This window comes from Lynx canadensis, chromosome C1, assembly GCF_007474595.2.
Source record: "Lynx canadensis isolate LIC74 chromosome C1, mLynCan4.pri.v2, whole genome shotgun sequence".
Taxonomy (NCBI): Eukaryota; Metazoa; Chordata; class Mammalia; order Carnivora; family Felidae; genus Lynx; species Lynx canadensis.
Window position 1 is genome coordinate 170,275,845 of NC_044310.1, and position 16,729 is coordinate 170,292,573.

Consider the following 16,729-nt stretch of genomic DNA (forward strand, 5'->3'; position numbering starts at 1 on the left):
AAAGATCTTAGACTTATATTTGTAAGGATAAATCCTTAAAGACAATGACAAACCCCATCGATAGAAAACAATCCCAGAAAACAAGGATTCAAGGCAATAATTGCTATCCTTGTATATAACCCCTAAAGTCCTAAGATTGTGCTCAAGTGATCAGTAAAACCCAACCAACTAACACAGCTATTTGTTTTGGCAAAAAAAATCTTTCCCCGTAAACAAGTTTACAGCTTTGCCTTGATCCTGATCACTAAGTGGATGTTTTGTTACAAGAACATGTTTCTCTGTGGAGAACATACTTAAGGAAAACAAGGGAGCTGAAAAGTGAGCTCTATCTTCCACCCACAACTCTACCACCCCGCTGACTAGAGAATAATAAATACCAGAAGCTGTAATGTCCCTTTTGTCTAAATACTGTTCTGGGTTTCACTGTGAGGCTGCCTACCTTACTAATTTAGGATAGCAAAAGACAGTCTTTGTTTAACACCTGACTAGGCAAGTGATGACTTAACACACAATTTAGTGCCCACTTATACATTCTCCTATTTTGTTCTCTAATTGTTAAAGTCTTCTCACAAACTATAGCTCTCAGCTTTATACTGTTTTATTACTACTCACAGAACTTAACACACTGTCAAGCACATGGCGCAGATACTACTTGTTAATGACTACAAACCTTTGAAAAAAAATCTTTGGCTAAATTTTGGTTTATAAAGTGTTTTAAGGCCTTCAGGAAAAACTTCTCAAATTAATCAATATTTTCTTTAACAAGTATGTAACTTTAGAAACATATATAAGACTTATAAAACTCTAATTAAGATTGAGTGCCTCAAGAGTCTAGAATTCTACTGGCCTAACAGCATACATTTGAATTCAGAAAAAACAAGAGTTGGGGCGCCTGGGTAGCTCAGTCAGTTAAGTGTCCGACTTCGGCTCAGGTCATGATCTTGCAATGTTTAAGTTCAAGCCCCGCATGGGGCTCTGTACTAACAGCTCAGAGCCTAGAGCCTGCTTCGGATTCTGTGTCTCCCTCTCTCTCTGCCCCTCCCCCACTCATGTTCTGTCTCTATTTCTGTCTCAAAAATAAACAAATGTTAAAAGAAATCTTTAAAAAAGATTAAAAAAAAAAGAAAAAAACAAGTGTTTATCTAGTCCTGATATTTTCAAACATTTGACTGGACCAACTATAAGATATGTAGTTAGCATCACAACTCAGTACATATATACATATACATAGCGAAGAGTTTCATGAACCAATATTTATTTATATTTACTACATACAGTGCACTGGTTCTTTATTGTTCGTTTGTTTATTCTTCCTTGTTTCTTTTCCTTCCCCTCCCTCTTCTTTCTTTAAATGTTGACTACAACAACCTTCTACACTGATTTCATGACCCTACTTGGTTGCTACCTACCAGCTGAAATACAGATTTGCTTCAGTCTTCTCATTTTGTTTATACAAAAGCTAAGGCTCACAGAGATTAACTGCTTTGTCCAATGTTACAACTAGTTAATAACAAGTATGAGACAAGAATCTGCATAACATAATTCCCAGTTCACTATTCTTTATACTTCCCCATTCATTATTCTTGATACTACATCAGTTCTAATACTTTTCCTCATAAAAGGAAACACCATATACATATGAAGACCTATTAGCTGAACCAACAAAAAGTTCATATTCTCTCTTACTTAGTAAAGCGGATTTCCAGATGAGACGTCAAATATTCTCGTGGGGTAAAGGTATGTTCCCAAACTACCATGTTTGGTACATAATTTATAGAGAAACACAACTCAGAAAGTGCAGTGTGCAATTTATCAAGGCTGAAAAAATATTAATAGACAGTAAATAAAATGTTAAACATTTCATCACAGCAATACAAAATTAATTTATAAATATATCAGACCTTATTTGAGAATTACAATTGCAGAATTCAATATTTTTCTTCCCTAAACTGACAAGTTCAAAATCTTTAAAAATATTAGTAACATATGAGAGCAATCTTCTAAAGATAGCATCATTCATCTGTTTCTACATTCAGATAATAATGACTTTACTGATTTTATAGACAAGAAAGTTTATTACATGCTCATAAAGACAATCATTTCCAAATCTTGCTATATTTTCGGTATTGGAGGAAGAAAATAGTCTACAAAATGGCAAATAGCTTGTTCAACATAAAAAAGCAAAGTAGTAGGAAATCTACTTTAAACAAATGTTGATCCATTACTGCCCACCAATGCCTACCCTCTAGACAAACACATGGCCCTTAATAATATCTAGTCTGATATACCCACTTTAAAAATGATATATGTTCTAATATGACAACATGCCAAAATAAAGTCTCAGATTATCTGATTTTAAATAAATGTAAAATTACTAGACAGATTTCTAGACAGATTCTTGGCCTTTAGTATTCACTATATAAAGACAAATATTACCTATTACATGAATTTTCTTTAAAAATCTAAAATCTGTATTTTGGAAATTAGCACTACCTACTCAAGTTCACAAAGGTAAAATAACAACAACAACCAATGGCTGAAAAATGAAGAATTTACAATTACTAGCATTCCTTCAGTACTAATACCATACAAAAAAATGAAAAAATTCTCCTACTCATAACAAAAAGATATAATAAAAATGGATGGCTTACTTGGTCACTACCAGTCTGTTTTTCCTCATACTCTCAACTCCTGGTTTTTCCCTTTCAGGTTCCCCTTTCTTACCAGTCTGTTTTTTTGACTTTTTATTCACTGCTTGACTAATGGTTTTGGCACAATGCTTGGGTAGCAACTAAATTTAAAAAGAAATGAAAATTTACATGACAACAATTATTTTGAAGACATATTAACTATTTAAGCAAACCTTAGCTGAATCCAGACTATGTAGCACTAAGAACAGAGGTGTAAGTGAGATGTAGATTACCTAGCTAGCTAAAGGAGCTCGCACAACTTGGTAGAAAACAGAAATAGATGAATCTTGTGTGAAGAAAACTTCACAGAGGTTCTATAAAGGCTACAGTTTAAAGGATAAGTAAAAACAAAGTAGGCAAGTAAAGAATGAGAATGTATTACTAGAAGGAAAAAGGTCTATGAAAAATAAACTGCACGAAGACATGATGTGTTCAGAATTTAATGAGAACTACTAGCTGGTAAAGCATCAAGTGCAGGGTGAAGTAGACAGTCTGAGCTAGCAGGAAGGGACTTGAATACAAAGCTAAAAGTTGGATTTTAAACAGTAAGTAATCCTAAAGATGGGCTAATTTTTAAAAACCTAAAAATGGAGTTTTACAAGAAGAGGTAATGAGATTTACTAAGAGTTTAACACACACACACACACACACACACACACACACACACACACAAAACTGACTAACAGCTTATTTTCTTGCCTTCATACACAAACATCCTGTCCTTACGGAAACACGTGAATTTTTTACCTGGTCACTGAGAGTACACTGTTCTGTGCAAATATCAGTGATGAGATTTCGAGCTTGTTTGGCCATTTCATCCAAGAACATATTACATAAGGAAAGACTGCGATCTCCAATATGATGTCGCTGTCAAAGCAGAATCATAACAACAATAATAAAAGTTATAAGAAAGTGGTTTGAATTAAAATACTTTTTAAATAAACATGGAAAATAAAGTCTGTATAGTAAGGAGTGGGAGTAGGGAATGTTACAGACTGGGGGGGGGGGGGAACAACTAACCTACCATACTGTATTTACACAGTTGACATAAAGTATTTGGTGATTATACAACTACAATGATTGGAGGGATCTTAGAGGACCAATATTTTCCTTAACACAAAAAATTTAATGTAATTTCCAAGTTTCACAAGGTCCTATGCATCCAGTTCTTAAATATTAAACTATCAAAGAAAGGATGTGAAAGAGATTTAGAGTAATATTTTCTAATCTTAAATGATATATATATATACACACACACATATATATATACATATCTCAACACAATGAATAACTTTGTAGTGTACCAACAGAAAAGAAAAGCTTAAGTATTTAATTAAAATTGTTAGAAATCAAGTCAGTAAAACAGAAATTCACAAGGCATTCAACTCTCTAAAATCAAACCCATCAACCCAGAAGAGAAAAAAAAAAAACTGTGCATTTTCTAAACACAACAGGGGAAAAAAAGAACATTGTATTTACTTTTTAGGAGATTAGATATGTATATGTAAACATACACTCACTCAAATCCATCCATCTCTCTCTACAGGATTCTGTATCTTTTTAGTTTTGGTGGATGTCACAATAATTTAATAGGGTTTTCTTGTCAACGGTAACTGGAATGTTGAGTATATAATGCTATAAAATTTTGCACTACACGTTGGTAGCACTTTACAAAGAGATAAATTTTTGAAAGTTTACCTTACAGATCTTCCATAATTACATAACGAATGTATAATTTACATATACTTCTATGCTAAAATAATGTAATATACAAGAATATAAAAATACTTAAACACATAATGTAACTGTTCCTAGCTCTCTCATGATACCTTAATGTATTTTATTCTAAATGCCCTTTAAAACTTTAACAGGAAGCCAAACTGAACGGTTTGCATCTCCAGGCCAGATAAAATTAAATGTTAGTTCACTTTACTTAAGGATACCCCTTGCTATCATTTACTCCTGAAAAAAGAACATTAAATTAGCACTACTTCAAATTCACTAGCCTTAATTTAAAATACAAATCTGGTATCACTACTCTCTTCAAGTGGCTCAGAAATGCTGAGACTGGATGGAAAACAAAACAACTAAAGTCTCTTAACATGTCACAGTCTCTCCATGATCTGCTCTTACCCTATTGCTACAGTGCTGAGACAGACTTTAGGAGAACAATGTCAGAAGCAGAGAAACCACGTAAGGACACTGTAACAATAATCCAGGAAAAAAGGTATGGCTTTGACAAAGACGAGAAGAAGTAGGCGTCTGGATATATATAAAGGTAGAGCCAAAGGCAGAAAAGGCTTTGAACGATGGCAATGGGGTAACATGTGGAGAATCAACAGTTCTATTCTGGACATGTTACATTTCAGATGGTCACAAATACCTAAACTGCAGCAGAATATACAGAAAATCTAGAACTAAAGGCAAAGGTCTGGGCTGGAGATAAAAATTTGGGAGGCATCAGCAATATGCTAAGTGAAATTAGCCCAACACAAAAAGACAAATACTACATGGTTCCACCTTTATAAACTACCTAGAATAGGTAAATTCTTAGAGACAGAAAGTAGACTAGAGGATACCAAGGGTTGAGGGATGAGAAATTACTACTTAATGACACCAAGTTTCTGCTTGGAGTGATAAAAGTTTTGCAAATAGGTAGTGGTGACGGTTGCACAACACAGTGAAAGTAATTAATGCCAATGAGTTGCACATTTGAAAATAATTTAAATGGTACATGCTTATATTATAAAGTTAAATGTTTATTAAAAAAATATTTTTATCACAATTTTTTAAAAGGCAAAAGAAAAAAAAAAGAATGGGTATAGAGTCCAAATTGTTGAAGTTAAATCTAAATGCCTGGCTGAGAAATTTTTACTTTCTCTACATGCAATGGAGAACCACTGAGGATTTTTCAAGAAGGAAAGAAGTACTCTGGTGGCATTGTATCAGGTGATCTTAAAGGCAGAAATACTGAAAACAGGAAAACTATTTAGGAGTATATATGAAGAATATTGCAAATTTGAGCTACAACAGTGACAAAAGCAATGGAAAGTAGAAGACGGATTCAAATTCTTGTTTTATACCAGACAAATAAAACTAAGAGGACTTCATGGCTAATTTAATGGGAGGGATGATGGTGAGGAAAATTAATAATGTATTTTAGGTATAAAGCTTGAAGAAAATATCTATTAAATCTAAAAACTCTATAAAACTATTAAATTTGGTGGTGTTGGTATCCCTGCAGGTAATAATCCTAAAAGGTGTCCCTACTGAATTTCCCTCAGGCTAACCTTTCTCAGAGTCAGTTTCCAATGCATTGCTGGAATACAATCTGCAACCTAATGCTTAGAGACATTAATAACGCTACTGCAATTTGTCGGTTTCTCTTCTCCAAGTTTTGTAGTTCTAAGTAAAGGGACTCAACACTAAGTTAAACTATAAAGAAATGGACCATTTAAGTTTAATATAGATTCTTACCACATTTACAAAGTGACATTTCTTCTCTAAAGATTAGAAGAAATACTGAATACATTTTTGATAGATACTTGTTGTCAATAAACTATGGAGTAATTCAATTATTCAATAACTATGTGTGCCTGCGTGAATGTCTTACAAATACTAGCAAATATTAATTTTGTGTACTACATCTATCATATTAACAAGTCAGTGAAATTCTTCTTTGACATGTTTATGTTTAGTCAGTAATGTGTACATTCAATTTTCAAGTCTTTTCAATAACAGTTTGACAGGAAAAGTAGGCATATAAAATCGATAGCTATATATAACTTTGCAATAAATATTAATACCTGACCCACCATTTAATAAATGTAATTCCAAGTGACTTTATAACATGTTCTTAGAAATATGTATGTGTATTTATCCATCTATGCAAATAAACATTAACAGCTTTTTTAATCTATTCGAACATTCTTCTGATTTTGCAGAGATAAAGTAGGTAGGAAGCTAGATTAGGTAATTGTGACTTTGTGAAACCCAGCCAGCTACATATTTGTTCTAGTTTACTCTGCATGCCATACAAATCACAGTACTCTGAAATTACCTCTTCTGGACATAGTTCATGTGTGCAACTCATAAAATGAGTGCAAAGCAGTGGAAACGCAATTGAGTATCTTGACTGAGAGGGTAACTCCAAACACTGTTGAAACATCTTCTCAAAAGCACGACTATAAAAACTATACAAGAAAACAAAAATTAGATCACAATTTTTGTAGTTAAAAACTTTAATGATATAGTACTTTATTTAATTGGATTCAAGTAAGTGAAAGTTATCAACTGGTAACCTTTATTACCATAAGAGGAGTAGTTATTTTTCCAAAGAGTATCTTTCATACACCAACAATCATTACAGAGTAATAAAAATATTATTTGTAGAATATTAACAAATTTTAAAATAAACTCAAACAGAAAATAAACCATATCTATGACATATGAATACGACATTCAAATCTCACCTTGCCAAATTTTTATCCAAGCTAAGTCATTATCAATTGCAAGAAACACCATTATTTTATGTACGACTAGGAAAGAAAAACACTGTCAATTAAACAATGACACACCCATCAATTTTAAATTACTTCCAGATTTAGGAGATATTAAACATAAAAGAATATGAGTCCGTAAAATATAGTACATCTTGGAATAGTAAGACAACCAGAAGTAGTGAACATGTCTTTATTTTGGATATAACAGACAAAATAAGAATGTGATAAGAAAAGATGTATGACAATTAATTAAATATGACTACAAATCACAAATTGTAAATACTACTCAAAGTACTTTTACTTCCAAGAAAAGGGAAAAGGACTTTTTAATTGCAGTAGCTTCTTTTATGATAGGAACTTTTCTGTAGTTCAAATATATGTAAACATAAAATGCTCCATTTTCTTTTCAAGCCCAACAATAGTACAGGGTTCCAAATAATCTTAAAATTTTTGCATATCTAACATATGATATATTGTGTTTCAGTGATATACTGTGTTTCTAGAGTTCCTTTAAGAGATCTCTCATGCCTTCCATCTGGTGATTTCTACTTCTTCTGCAATCCTGCTAATTAAAGCTATCCTAACAAACTGCCAAAATCAGTGTGGACTGAGTTTTCTTCCAAAATAAAACCAATGAGAAGCTATTCATAATGACAGCTTTTCAATATATAGAAATGGCTATCACTATCCACTGAGATTATCTCAGCATTGTAGAAATAAAGGGACATAATACTGGGTTATTCCAATCAGCTTCCCTACAGGAAAAAAGGCCAAGAAGCAGATATAGAGTTGATACTGCACACCTTTGGTGCCAGAATACTTGAGTTTAAATCCTGATCCCACTGTTTATTAGTTTGATCATAATGAAGTCCCCTTATTCATTCAAGCATTTATTAAGTACTTACTATGTTAGACATTAAGAAAATAAAAATATGACCTTACTTCAAGAATCACATTTATGTGGGGAGAAAGGGGGAAAGAAATGTAAACTGCTAAATTTAACTAAAGAGGCTACGATAGGAGCAAAGGAGAACAGAGAACAATGGAGGGAGTAGTAGTCACTACATCATCATTATATTAATATCTAATTTAATACAGCAGGGCAAAATTACTTGCTATTTACTTCCCAACATCTGCTCTATTTGACCTTGATTCACAAGTTTTTTTTTCCTTAATCTAATGATGCAAAAGAGGGCCTTAAGGCAATCTGACATGACAGTTTCTTACAACCTCAAAAAATATATAAAAATAAATTTACAACAGTAAGAGTTCCTCTTATAGAGAATAAAAAAAAAGACATAAAATCTCTACTTTGTAAACTTCCTTTTGTTAACAAGTTGTCAACTATTCCCTTTATAATCTCTTTTTTTAAAGATTTAATTTTTAAGTTATCTCTACACCTAACGTGGGGCTCAAATACACAACCTCAAGATCAAGATTTGCATGCTCCAACTGAGCCAGCCAGGCACCCCTATTCCCTTTATTCTTAAGAGTTTATTACTGAATAGTCTCAAGGACTACACTAATATAAAAACAATCAACAAAGATATATTTGGATACTAAAAATTTCAAATTCTGATTTGAAAAAAAATTACCACATACCAAAATATGGAGAGATCTGATGTTTCCACCAACATTTCCACCAAGGAATCTACCATTTTTGTATGAAAAATTATTGTATTCATCATCTTTCCAAGTTCTCTGTGATCTGCAAGGCTAAGTGAAGCCTTGGAAACACTAGTATATGCCTGTGAAAATACAGCAAAAAACAAAGTCGTTTAAGCATGGACCAATGATTTTAACCTTGACATTCTACAGGGGGGATAAAAACACTATTGAAAAATTTTTTAATGTTTATTTTGACACTATATTAATAATATCACTTTTTTAAAATTGTCAACAGTGACTCACACTTGAAATCCCTATTAAAAATTTCTTCAGATAAACTCAAATACTACTGCCAATAAAACAAAACCCAATATATGCGTCATTCATCTTGAACCCCAAAGGAACTGCAATTATAATATCAAAAGTATAAAACAGTGAATTGTCAAGTTAACCCTACCAAAAGGTATTTTCAGTCCAGCTTGAAAGAAAGCATACATGGGAAACATTCAGATGAAAATAAGTATGGTACATGTTGATTCATTGAGGTTTTAGACTATACTGAATCATTAAAAAACAGATAACACATTGTATTAATTGATGGATTCTAGAAAAAAACTGAAGATAGTAAAAATTAGTGTAGGTTGGCTAATAAGGTGATATAACTTAACCAAATCCATCAGTATAGGTTTATAGGGAAAGAAACTCGACTATAAAGGTACCAAATCAAAGAACAAAATCCTGTCAGTGGATAGTGGGCATTCCAGAAAGGCATAGGACAAGAATAGAAGGGGTGTCTACAGAATAAACACTGTTCACTATGGCTACAGTTAAAATGAAAAGAGGAAAAAGAAAATGGTGTCAGAAGAGATTCAATCATATCTTGCAGACCCCTGTATACCATGTTAAAGAATTTAAACCTTTTGGTGAACCAAAGGTTCTGTGTGGTGGTCAATTACTATTTCAGAAAGATTGCTCTATGTAGTGGGGGAGTCGAGAGAAGAACTGGGGGAGAGGTGGACAGAAAAGGACCAGGAGAGGAGGCAGAGATCTATCAGGAGGCAGTGGTACAATAATCCAGACAGGATTATGATGCTCTGATCCACAATGGTGGCAATTTAAAAGAGTTAAGTCTGGGAAATGACTAGATGTGGGCAACAGAAAAATTATGAATGATGGCCAGGGTGCTTGCTTTGGGGAGATACTCCTTCAAGGATCTCATATGTACCTACACATGTTGGATATGCCAAGAATGAAAGACCCAGAGCACTCATTACTCAGGCCATTTCTCAAGACTGTATCTGCAGCTGCCAAATTTGAGGAATGGTAATATCTCCCTCTGAATCAAAGAGTAAGTATGCTTACTGTTAATAAAATGGAGGGTTCATCAAACTCAGTGTTCCTTAACTGTAACACAAACATACTGTATACATAGTATTCATCTGTGTTAGTCTGGTCCCCCCAGCGTGGGTCATGAAAGCAAGTGAGAAAAATGATATATATTTGTTGATGCTCATGGTGCTTCCTGTGCAATGAATAGCTAAGTCCTTTGTCTCTGACCCAGGGGACCCATGTCTTAATGTTTCCATGAAACATTAAGAGACTAAATAATTCTTTTCCTTGTAAATCAGATAAAAATCAAATCTCAGCCCCTACAATGGCAAGGGGTCCATCAAGGATGGTTACCGTTCACTAAGAAAGCAGTTTTATATTTTGTCATTTTTGAATGGATAAAGAATAATAAGAGCAATATTCTGATGGCAAAGTATACTCAGATATTTATTATAAACTAAGTTTAAATGAAGTTTAATTACCTTTAATCAGCTTTAGAGTAAAAAGAGGAACCACTGTTGTGGCCATGAGGTCACTAAAGACTTCCATTAATTGACACTCATTTAAAAATTCTGAACTAAAGCATCACTGTGAAAATAATTTCAGAGGAAATGGATGGTGACAAAATGATAATTTAAAAGACATTTGAAAAAAAAATTAAAAAAAAAAGACTCATTTGAAATACTTGCCAACAAGGGATACAGGAGTACTGATGCATAGGGGCACTTGTACCCCAATGTTTATAGCAGCACTCTCAACAATAGCCAAATTGTGGAAAGAGCCTAAATGTCCATCAACTGATGAATGGATAAAGAAATTGCGGTTTATATACACAATGGAGTACTATGTGGCAATGAGAAAGAATGAAATATGGCCCTTTGTAGCAACATGGATACAACTGGACAGTGTGATGCTAAGTGAAATAAGCCATACAGAGAAAGACAGATACCATATGTTTTCACTCTTATGTGGATCCTGAGAAACTTAACAGAAACCCATGGTGGGAGGGGAAGGAAAAAAAAAAAAAAAAGAGGTTAGAGTGGGAGAGAGCCAAAGCATAAGAGACTCTTGAGGACTGAGGGTTGATGGGGGGGGGGGGGGTAGGAGGGGGGGGAGGGTCGGTGATGGGTATTGAAGAGGGCATCTTTTGGGATGAGCACTGGGTGTTGTATGGAAACCAATTTGACAATAAATTTCATATATTAAAAAAATGAAATACTTGCCAACAACGAAAGGAGAAGGTTATTAAAAAAAAAGGCTTAAATAAGATATGAACAACCCAAGTAAATTTGAAGACAGAGGGAAGAAGACAAATGAGAAAATAACTGAAGATGCTTTAAGAGACTACTGAATACACAGGGGAACAAGATTTTGCCTTAGGAAACAGGAAAAAAATGACAAAGAATACATGGAGAGGGAAAGTACTCTTCTTTAAAGATTAGAAAAAAAGAGAAATCAAAATGACCTGTAAGAGACCAATGACCTTAGAATCAAAATTGCATAGGACTCCAGTGAAGGCATAAAACTATAAAATTCTCCCAACTGCTTATCCTTCAGGCCCTGCTCTACTCAAGAATTACTGATATTGGGGCGCCTGGGTAGCTCAGTTGGTCAAGGTCTGACTTCGGCTCAGGTCATGATCTCGCAGCCCGTGAGTTCGAGCCCCCGCACCTGCTTCAGATTCTGTCTCCCTCTCTCTGCCCTGCCCCCACTCATGCTCTGTCTCTCAAAAATAAACATTAAAAAAAAAAATTACTGATATCTACAGAATGCTACACCTCTCTCTGGTCATATGCTTATAGTTAACCCTTATCCTTCTACCTGATCATTGATCAGTCAGATCATTCAGATCTCTTGTGAAGATCTGTTCCTTCTTGTAGTAATACTTAACACTAAGAAGTCTCTTTACTTGCCCTTTCCTCACTGGTTGCCCTTTTCCTGTGTAAACTATTGTCCTATTCAATTTCTACCCATCTTTCAATGTCTGGACAAAATGATGCTTTCTCTATGAAGTCATTACTACCAATTCCCACTTGGAAAAAGCTTTCTCCCTTTTAAGAAAACTGTACTTAATAATAATCATACCCTATCGGCAGCTTCTTTTAAGTTAATCTTTTAGATTTTCAACTGCTATTTAATTTTTCCGTATCTGTTATGCCTGTCTCCACAGCCAGATTAATAACATCATCAAAAGAGGATCTGTACTCCTCTACAGATTATATAATACTGCTCAATATTTTATCTCCTGTATCGTATGGTCGAGTATGAAGGAGTGGAACCTTCGCTGTTAACCTGTTCTTCATCGTCTATGCAAAACTTCTGGATTCTGGCCACTGCCTCCCAACTTGCACTTTTGCCCTCTTTCCATGGAGAAGACTTCGCTGGCTAAGTTGTATATACCAGTTTCCTTCCTTGGTATGCTCTGCCCTACCTACTGTCCCTAAAACTTAAGAGTTATACAGTAGAAAATGACTCATGTCCTAGTCATGATTATGAGAAACACTATGGGCTGAATTGTGTCCACAAAATAGATATACTGAAGTCATAGTCCCCAGTACCTCAGAAGGTGACCTGATTTGGAAATAGGGTCTTCACAGAGATAATCAAGTTTTTAAAAATGAGGTCATTAGAGTGGGTCATAATCCAATATGACTGGTGTCCTTGTAGAAAGGAAAAATTTGGACCCAGAAATATGCACAGATTATATGAAAAGAGACACAGCAAATGCCATTAGAGTGACTCATCTACAAGCCAAGAAACATCAAAGATTGCTAGCAAGTCACCAGAAGCTGGGGAAAAAGAATGAAACAGATTTTCCCTCACTGCTGTCAGAGTCAATCCAGCTAACACCTTAATTTTGGATTTCTAGCCTCCAAAACTATGAAACAATAAATTCCTGTTGTTTAAGCCACCCAACTTTGGGACTCCGTTACGGCAGCCCTAGCAAACTGATAAAAGCAAGACTACAACGCATGAAAGAATCAAATAGCAGGTGGTATTCTTTTTTTTTTTTTAATTTTCCTTAACGTTTATTTATTATTGAGAGACAGAGAGCATGAGCATGAGAGGGGCAGACAGAGAGGGAGATACAGAATCCGAAGCAGGCTCCATGTTCTGAGCTGTCAGCACAGAGCCTGACACAGAGCTTGAACCCACAAACCGTGAGATCATGACCTGAGCCGAAGTTGAACGCTTAACCAACTGAGTCACCCAGGTGCCCCAGCAGGTGATATTCTTATAATTATCTCATAAAAATTAAAAAAAAAAAAAAACACACAGGGATGTATCAATTCTACATTCTTAATGCTTACAACAAATGCTTTATACTCTGCCATATGACCAAACCAAGCTAAATTCTCAAGTGAATCCTTCAGATGAGTAAGCTTAATAATCCTGAAAGTATTTAATAACGAGTAAATTTGAAATGTACCTAAATCTCTTAAGATTTTCTGAACCCAAATGTTGGTTTAGGTACTCTCACAAACGGACAGCAAGAGACTTAATACTAAATAGTTCAATTTTTTGAAAATGAGTGACTTTCAAAATTTTAAATGTGTATATCCTTTAGCAGAGCAATTTTCACTTCTATTTTTACCTCATATGCTCTACTTCTGTACTTTTCACAACTTTAGTTAAAACAAAGACATGTTAATCTCTAAACTTCATTTTTAATAGGAAGAAAACAACGTATTATATATGCACATTTAATATTTGCGATGGTGCTATTTCAAGTCTTCTTTCCGGATCTACCATTACCTAACTCTGCAATCTCAGGCAAGTTACTTAATACCTGTGGTCTCATTTATAAAATCATCTCTAAAAATATGTGATCATAGAACAAAGAACAAGAGCAAGAAAAGTGCCTATGTATTTTGAGGTTGAAAGGAAAGAACCTAAGAGCAAAAGTACCACAGGAAATAAAGAAGACTGCCAGAAAATTATGCTCTTGGAGTCCTTCGCCAGACTGAGTTGATCTAAAAATTTCTTCCACAAACATATATTGCTTATATTTTCATTTTTTAATTAAATGAAAAATTAATCTGTGGTGCTGAACCATATGTATATATAGTATAATCCCATTTACTGTTTTAACACCTAAAAAGATATAAACCACTTATTAAAAGTTAGTATTTCTAGGGCATAACACTGGGAAAAGTACAAACTTTCATTTTCTACTACTTTACCTCTGGGTTTTCTGACATTTTATAATGAGAACACATTAGTATTACTTTAAAATATACGTATTTTTAAGATATGCAGTTATTAAAAAAACTGAGCCACAGTTTCCACATAATTACTGGAAGTATTTAAGGGGCAATTAAATGCCATCATTAAATTTACAGTATATACAAAGACTTTAGGCTTGAATTTTAAAGCCCTTAAAAACTATTTAAGTGAGTTATATATTAAATGAAAAGTTTTAAAGTCTAATACCATTTATTTCTGCATTTCAGAAATACAGCTTTTGGCACTACATCAGGGGATGGTAAACTATGGCCTGTGAGGTGGCTGCTTGTTATTCTTTGCCAAAGAAGAAATCCAGATAGTTAACAAGCACATGAAGAGGTGCTCAAACCTCATTACTCATCAGGGAAATGCAAATAAAAACCACAATGAGATATCACCTCACACCTGTTAGAAAAGTTATTATCAAAAACACAAGAGGTAACAAGGCAAAAATGTGGAAAAAGCGGGAACCTGCATGCACTCTTGGTGAGAAGGCAAATGGGTGCGGTCACTCTGGAAAACAGTATGGAAATTCCTCAAAAAATTAGAAATATAACGAACTACCATAGGATCCAATTAATTCCATTTCTAGGTATTTATCTGAAGTAAATGAAAACACTAACTCAAGAAGATATCTACAAACGCTTGTTCACTGCAGCACTACCTGCAACAGCCAAGACATGGAAATAGCCTAAGTGGCAACTGATGGATAAATAAATTGTGGTGAAAAAAAAATGTGTGCGTGTGTGTGTGTCGTGTGTGTGTGTATACAAGAATATTAGTCAGCCAAAAAAATGGGGTCAATCTTGCCACTTGCAACAACATGCACGGACCCCAAAGGCAATGTGCTAAGTGACGTAAGCCAGAGAAAGGCAAAGACCCAATGAACTCACTTATATATGGAATTTGAAAAAATAACAACAACAAAATAACCCCTTAAAACTGAACTCATAGATGTAGACAATGGACTGCTGGCTGCCAGAGATGGGGAGGTGGAGTTGGGGAATATGGGTGAAAGTAACCAAAAGGTACAAACTTCCAGTTATAAAACAAATAAGTCCTGGAGATGTCATGTAAAGGATGATGACTGTATCAGCAATACTGTATTGCATATTTAAAAGTTGCTAATAAAATAGATCTTAAAAGTTCTCATCTTGGCACAAGAACAGACACTCAGATCAATGGAACAGAATAGAGAACCCAGAAATGGACCCACAAACGTATGGCCAACTAATCTTTAACAAAGCAGGAAAGAATATCCAATGGAATAAAGACAGTCTCTTCAGCAAGTGGTGCTGGGAAAACTGGACAGCGACATGCAGAAGAATGAACCTGGACCACTTTCTTACACCATACACAAAAATAAACTCAAAATGGATGAAAGACCTAAATGTAAGACAGGAAGCCATCAAAATCCTCGAGGAGAAAGCAGGCAAAAACCTCTTGGATCTTGGCTGCAGCAACTTTTTACTCAACACGTCTCTGGAGGCAAGGGAAACAAAAGCAAAAATGAAAGACTGGGACCTCATCAAAATGAAAAGCTTCTGCACAGTGAAGGAAACAATCAGCAAAACTAAAAGGCAACTGACAGAATGGGAGAAGATATTTGCAAATAACATATCAGATAAAGGGTTAGTATACAAAATCTATAAAGAACTTATCAAACTGAACACCCAAAAAACAAATCACCCAGTGAAGAAATGGGCAAAAGACATGAATAGATGTTTCTCCAAAGAAGACATCCAGATGGCCAACCGACACATGAAAAAATGCTCAACATCACTCATCATTAGGGAAATACAAATCAAAACCACAATGAGATACCACCTCACACCTGTCAGAATGGCTAACATTAACAACTCAGGCAACAACAGATGTTGGCGAGGATACGGAGAAAGAGGATCTCTTTTGCATTGTTGTAGGGAATGCAAGCTGGTGCAGCCACTCTGGAAAACAGTATGGAGGTTCCTGACAAAACTAAAAATAGAACTACCCTATGACCCAGCAATTACACTACTAGGCATTTATCCACATGATACAGATGTGCTGTTTCGAAGGGACACATGCAACCCCATGTTTATAGCAGCACCATCAACAATAGCCAAAGTATGGAAAGAGCCCAAATGTCCATTGATGGATGAATGGATAAAGAAAATGTGGTGTATGTATACATACACACACACACACACACACACACACACACAATGGAGTATTACTCAGCAATCAAACAGAATGAAATCTTGCCATTTGCCACTATGTGGATGGAACTGGAGGGTGTTATGCTAAGTGAAATTAGTCAGAGAAAGACAAAAATCATATGACTTCACTCATATGAGGACTTTAAGAGACAGAACAGATGAACATAAGGGAAGG

General features: G+C 34.7%; 1 protein-coding gene across 4 annotated transcripts in view; it reads right to left on the minus strand.

Annotated features, from left to right (window-relative positions):
• The window catches only part of NCKAP1 (NCK associated protein 1), a 109,486-nt gene that overhangs the window by 32,644 nt on the left and 60,113 nt on the right, over positions 1–16,729 (minus strand). For all 4 annotated transcript variants that reach the window (XM_030324879.1, XM_030324877.1, XM_030324878.1 and 1 more), the window contains 5 exons: positions 8,795–8,940; positions 6,751–6,883; positions 3,438–3,557; positions 2,652–2,791; positions 1,687–1,818 (listed from right to left, as the gene is read on the minus strand). In XM_030324879.1, coding sequence (XP_030180739.1) covers positions 1,687–1,818; positions 2,652–2,791; positions 3,438–3,557; positions 6,751–6,883; positions 8,795–8,940 — 671 coding nt within the window. The remainder of the gene's footprint in view (positions 1–1,686; positions 1,819–2,651; positions 2,792–3,437; positions 3,558–6,750; positions 6,884–8,794; positions 8,941–16,729) is intronic.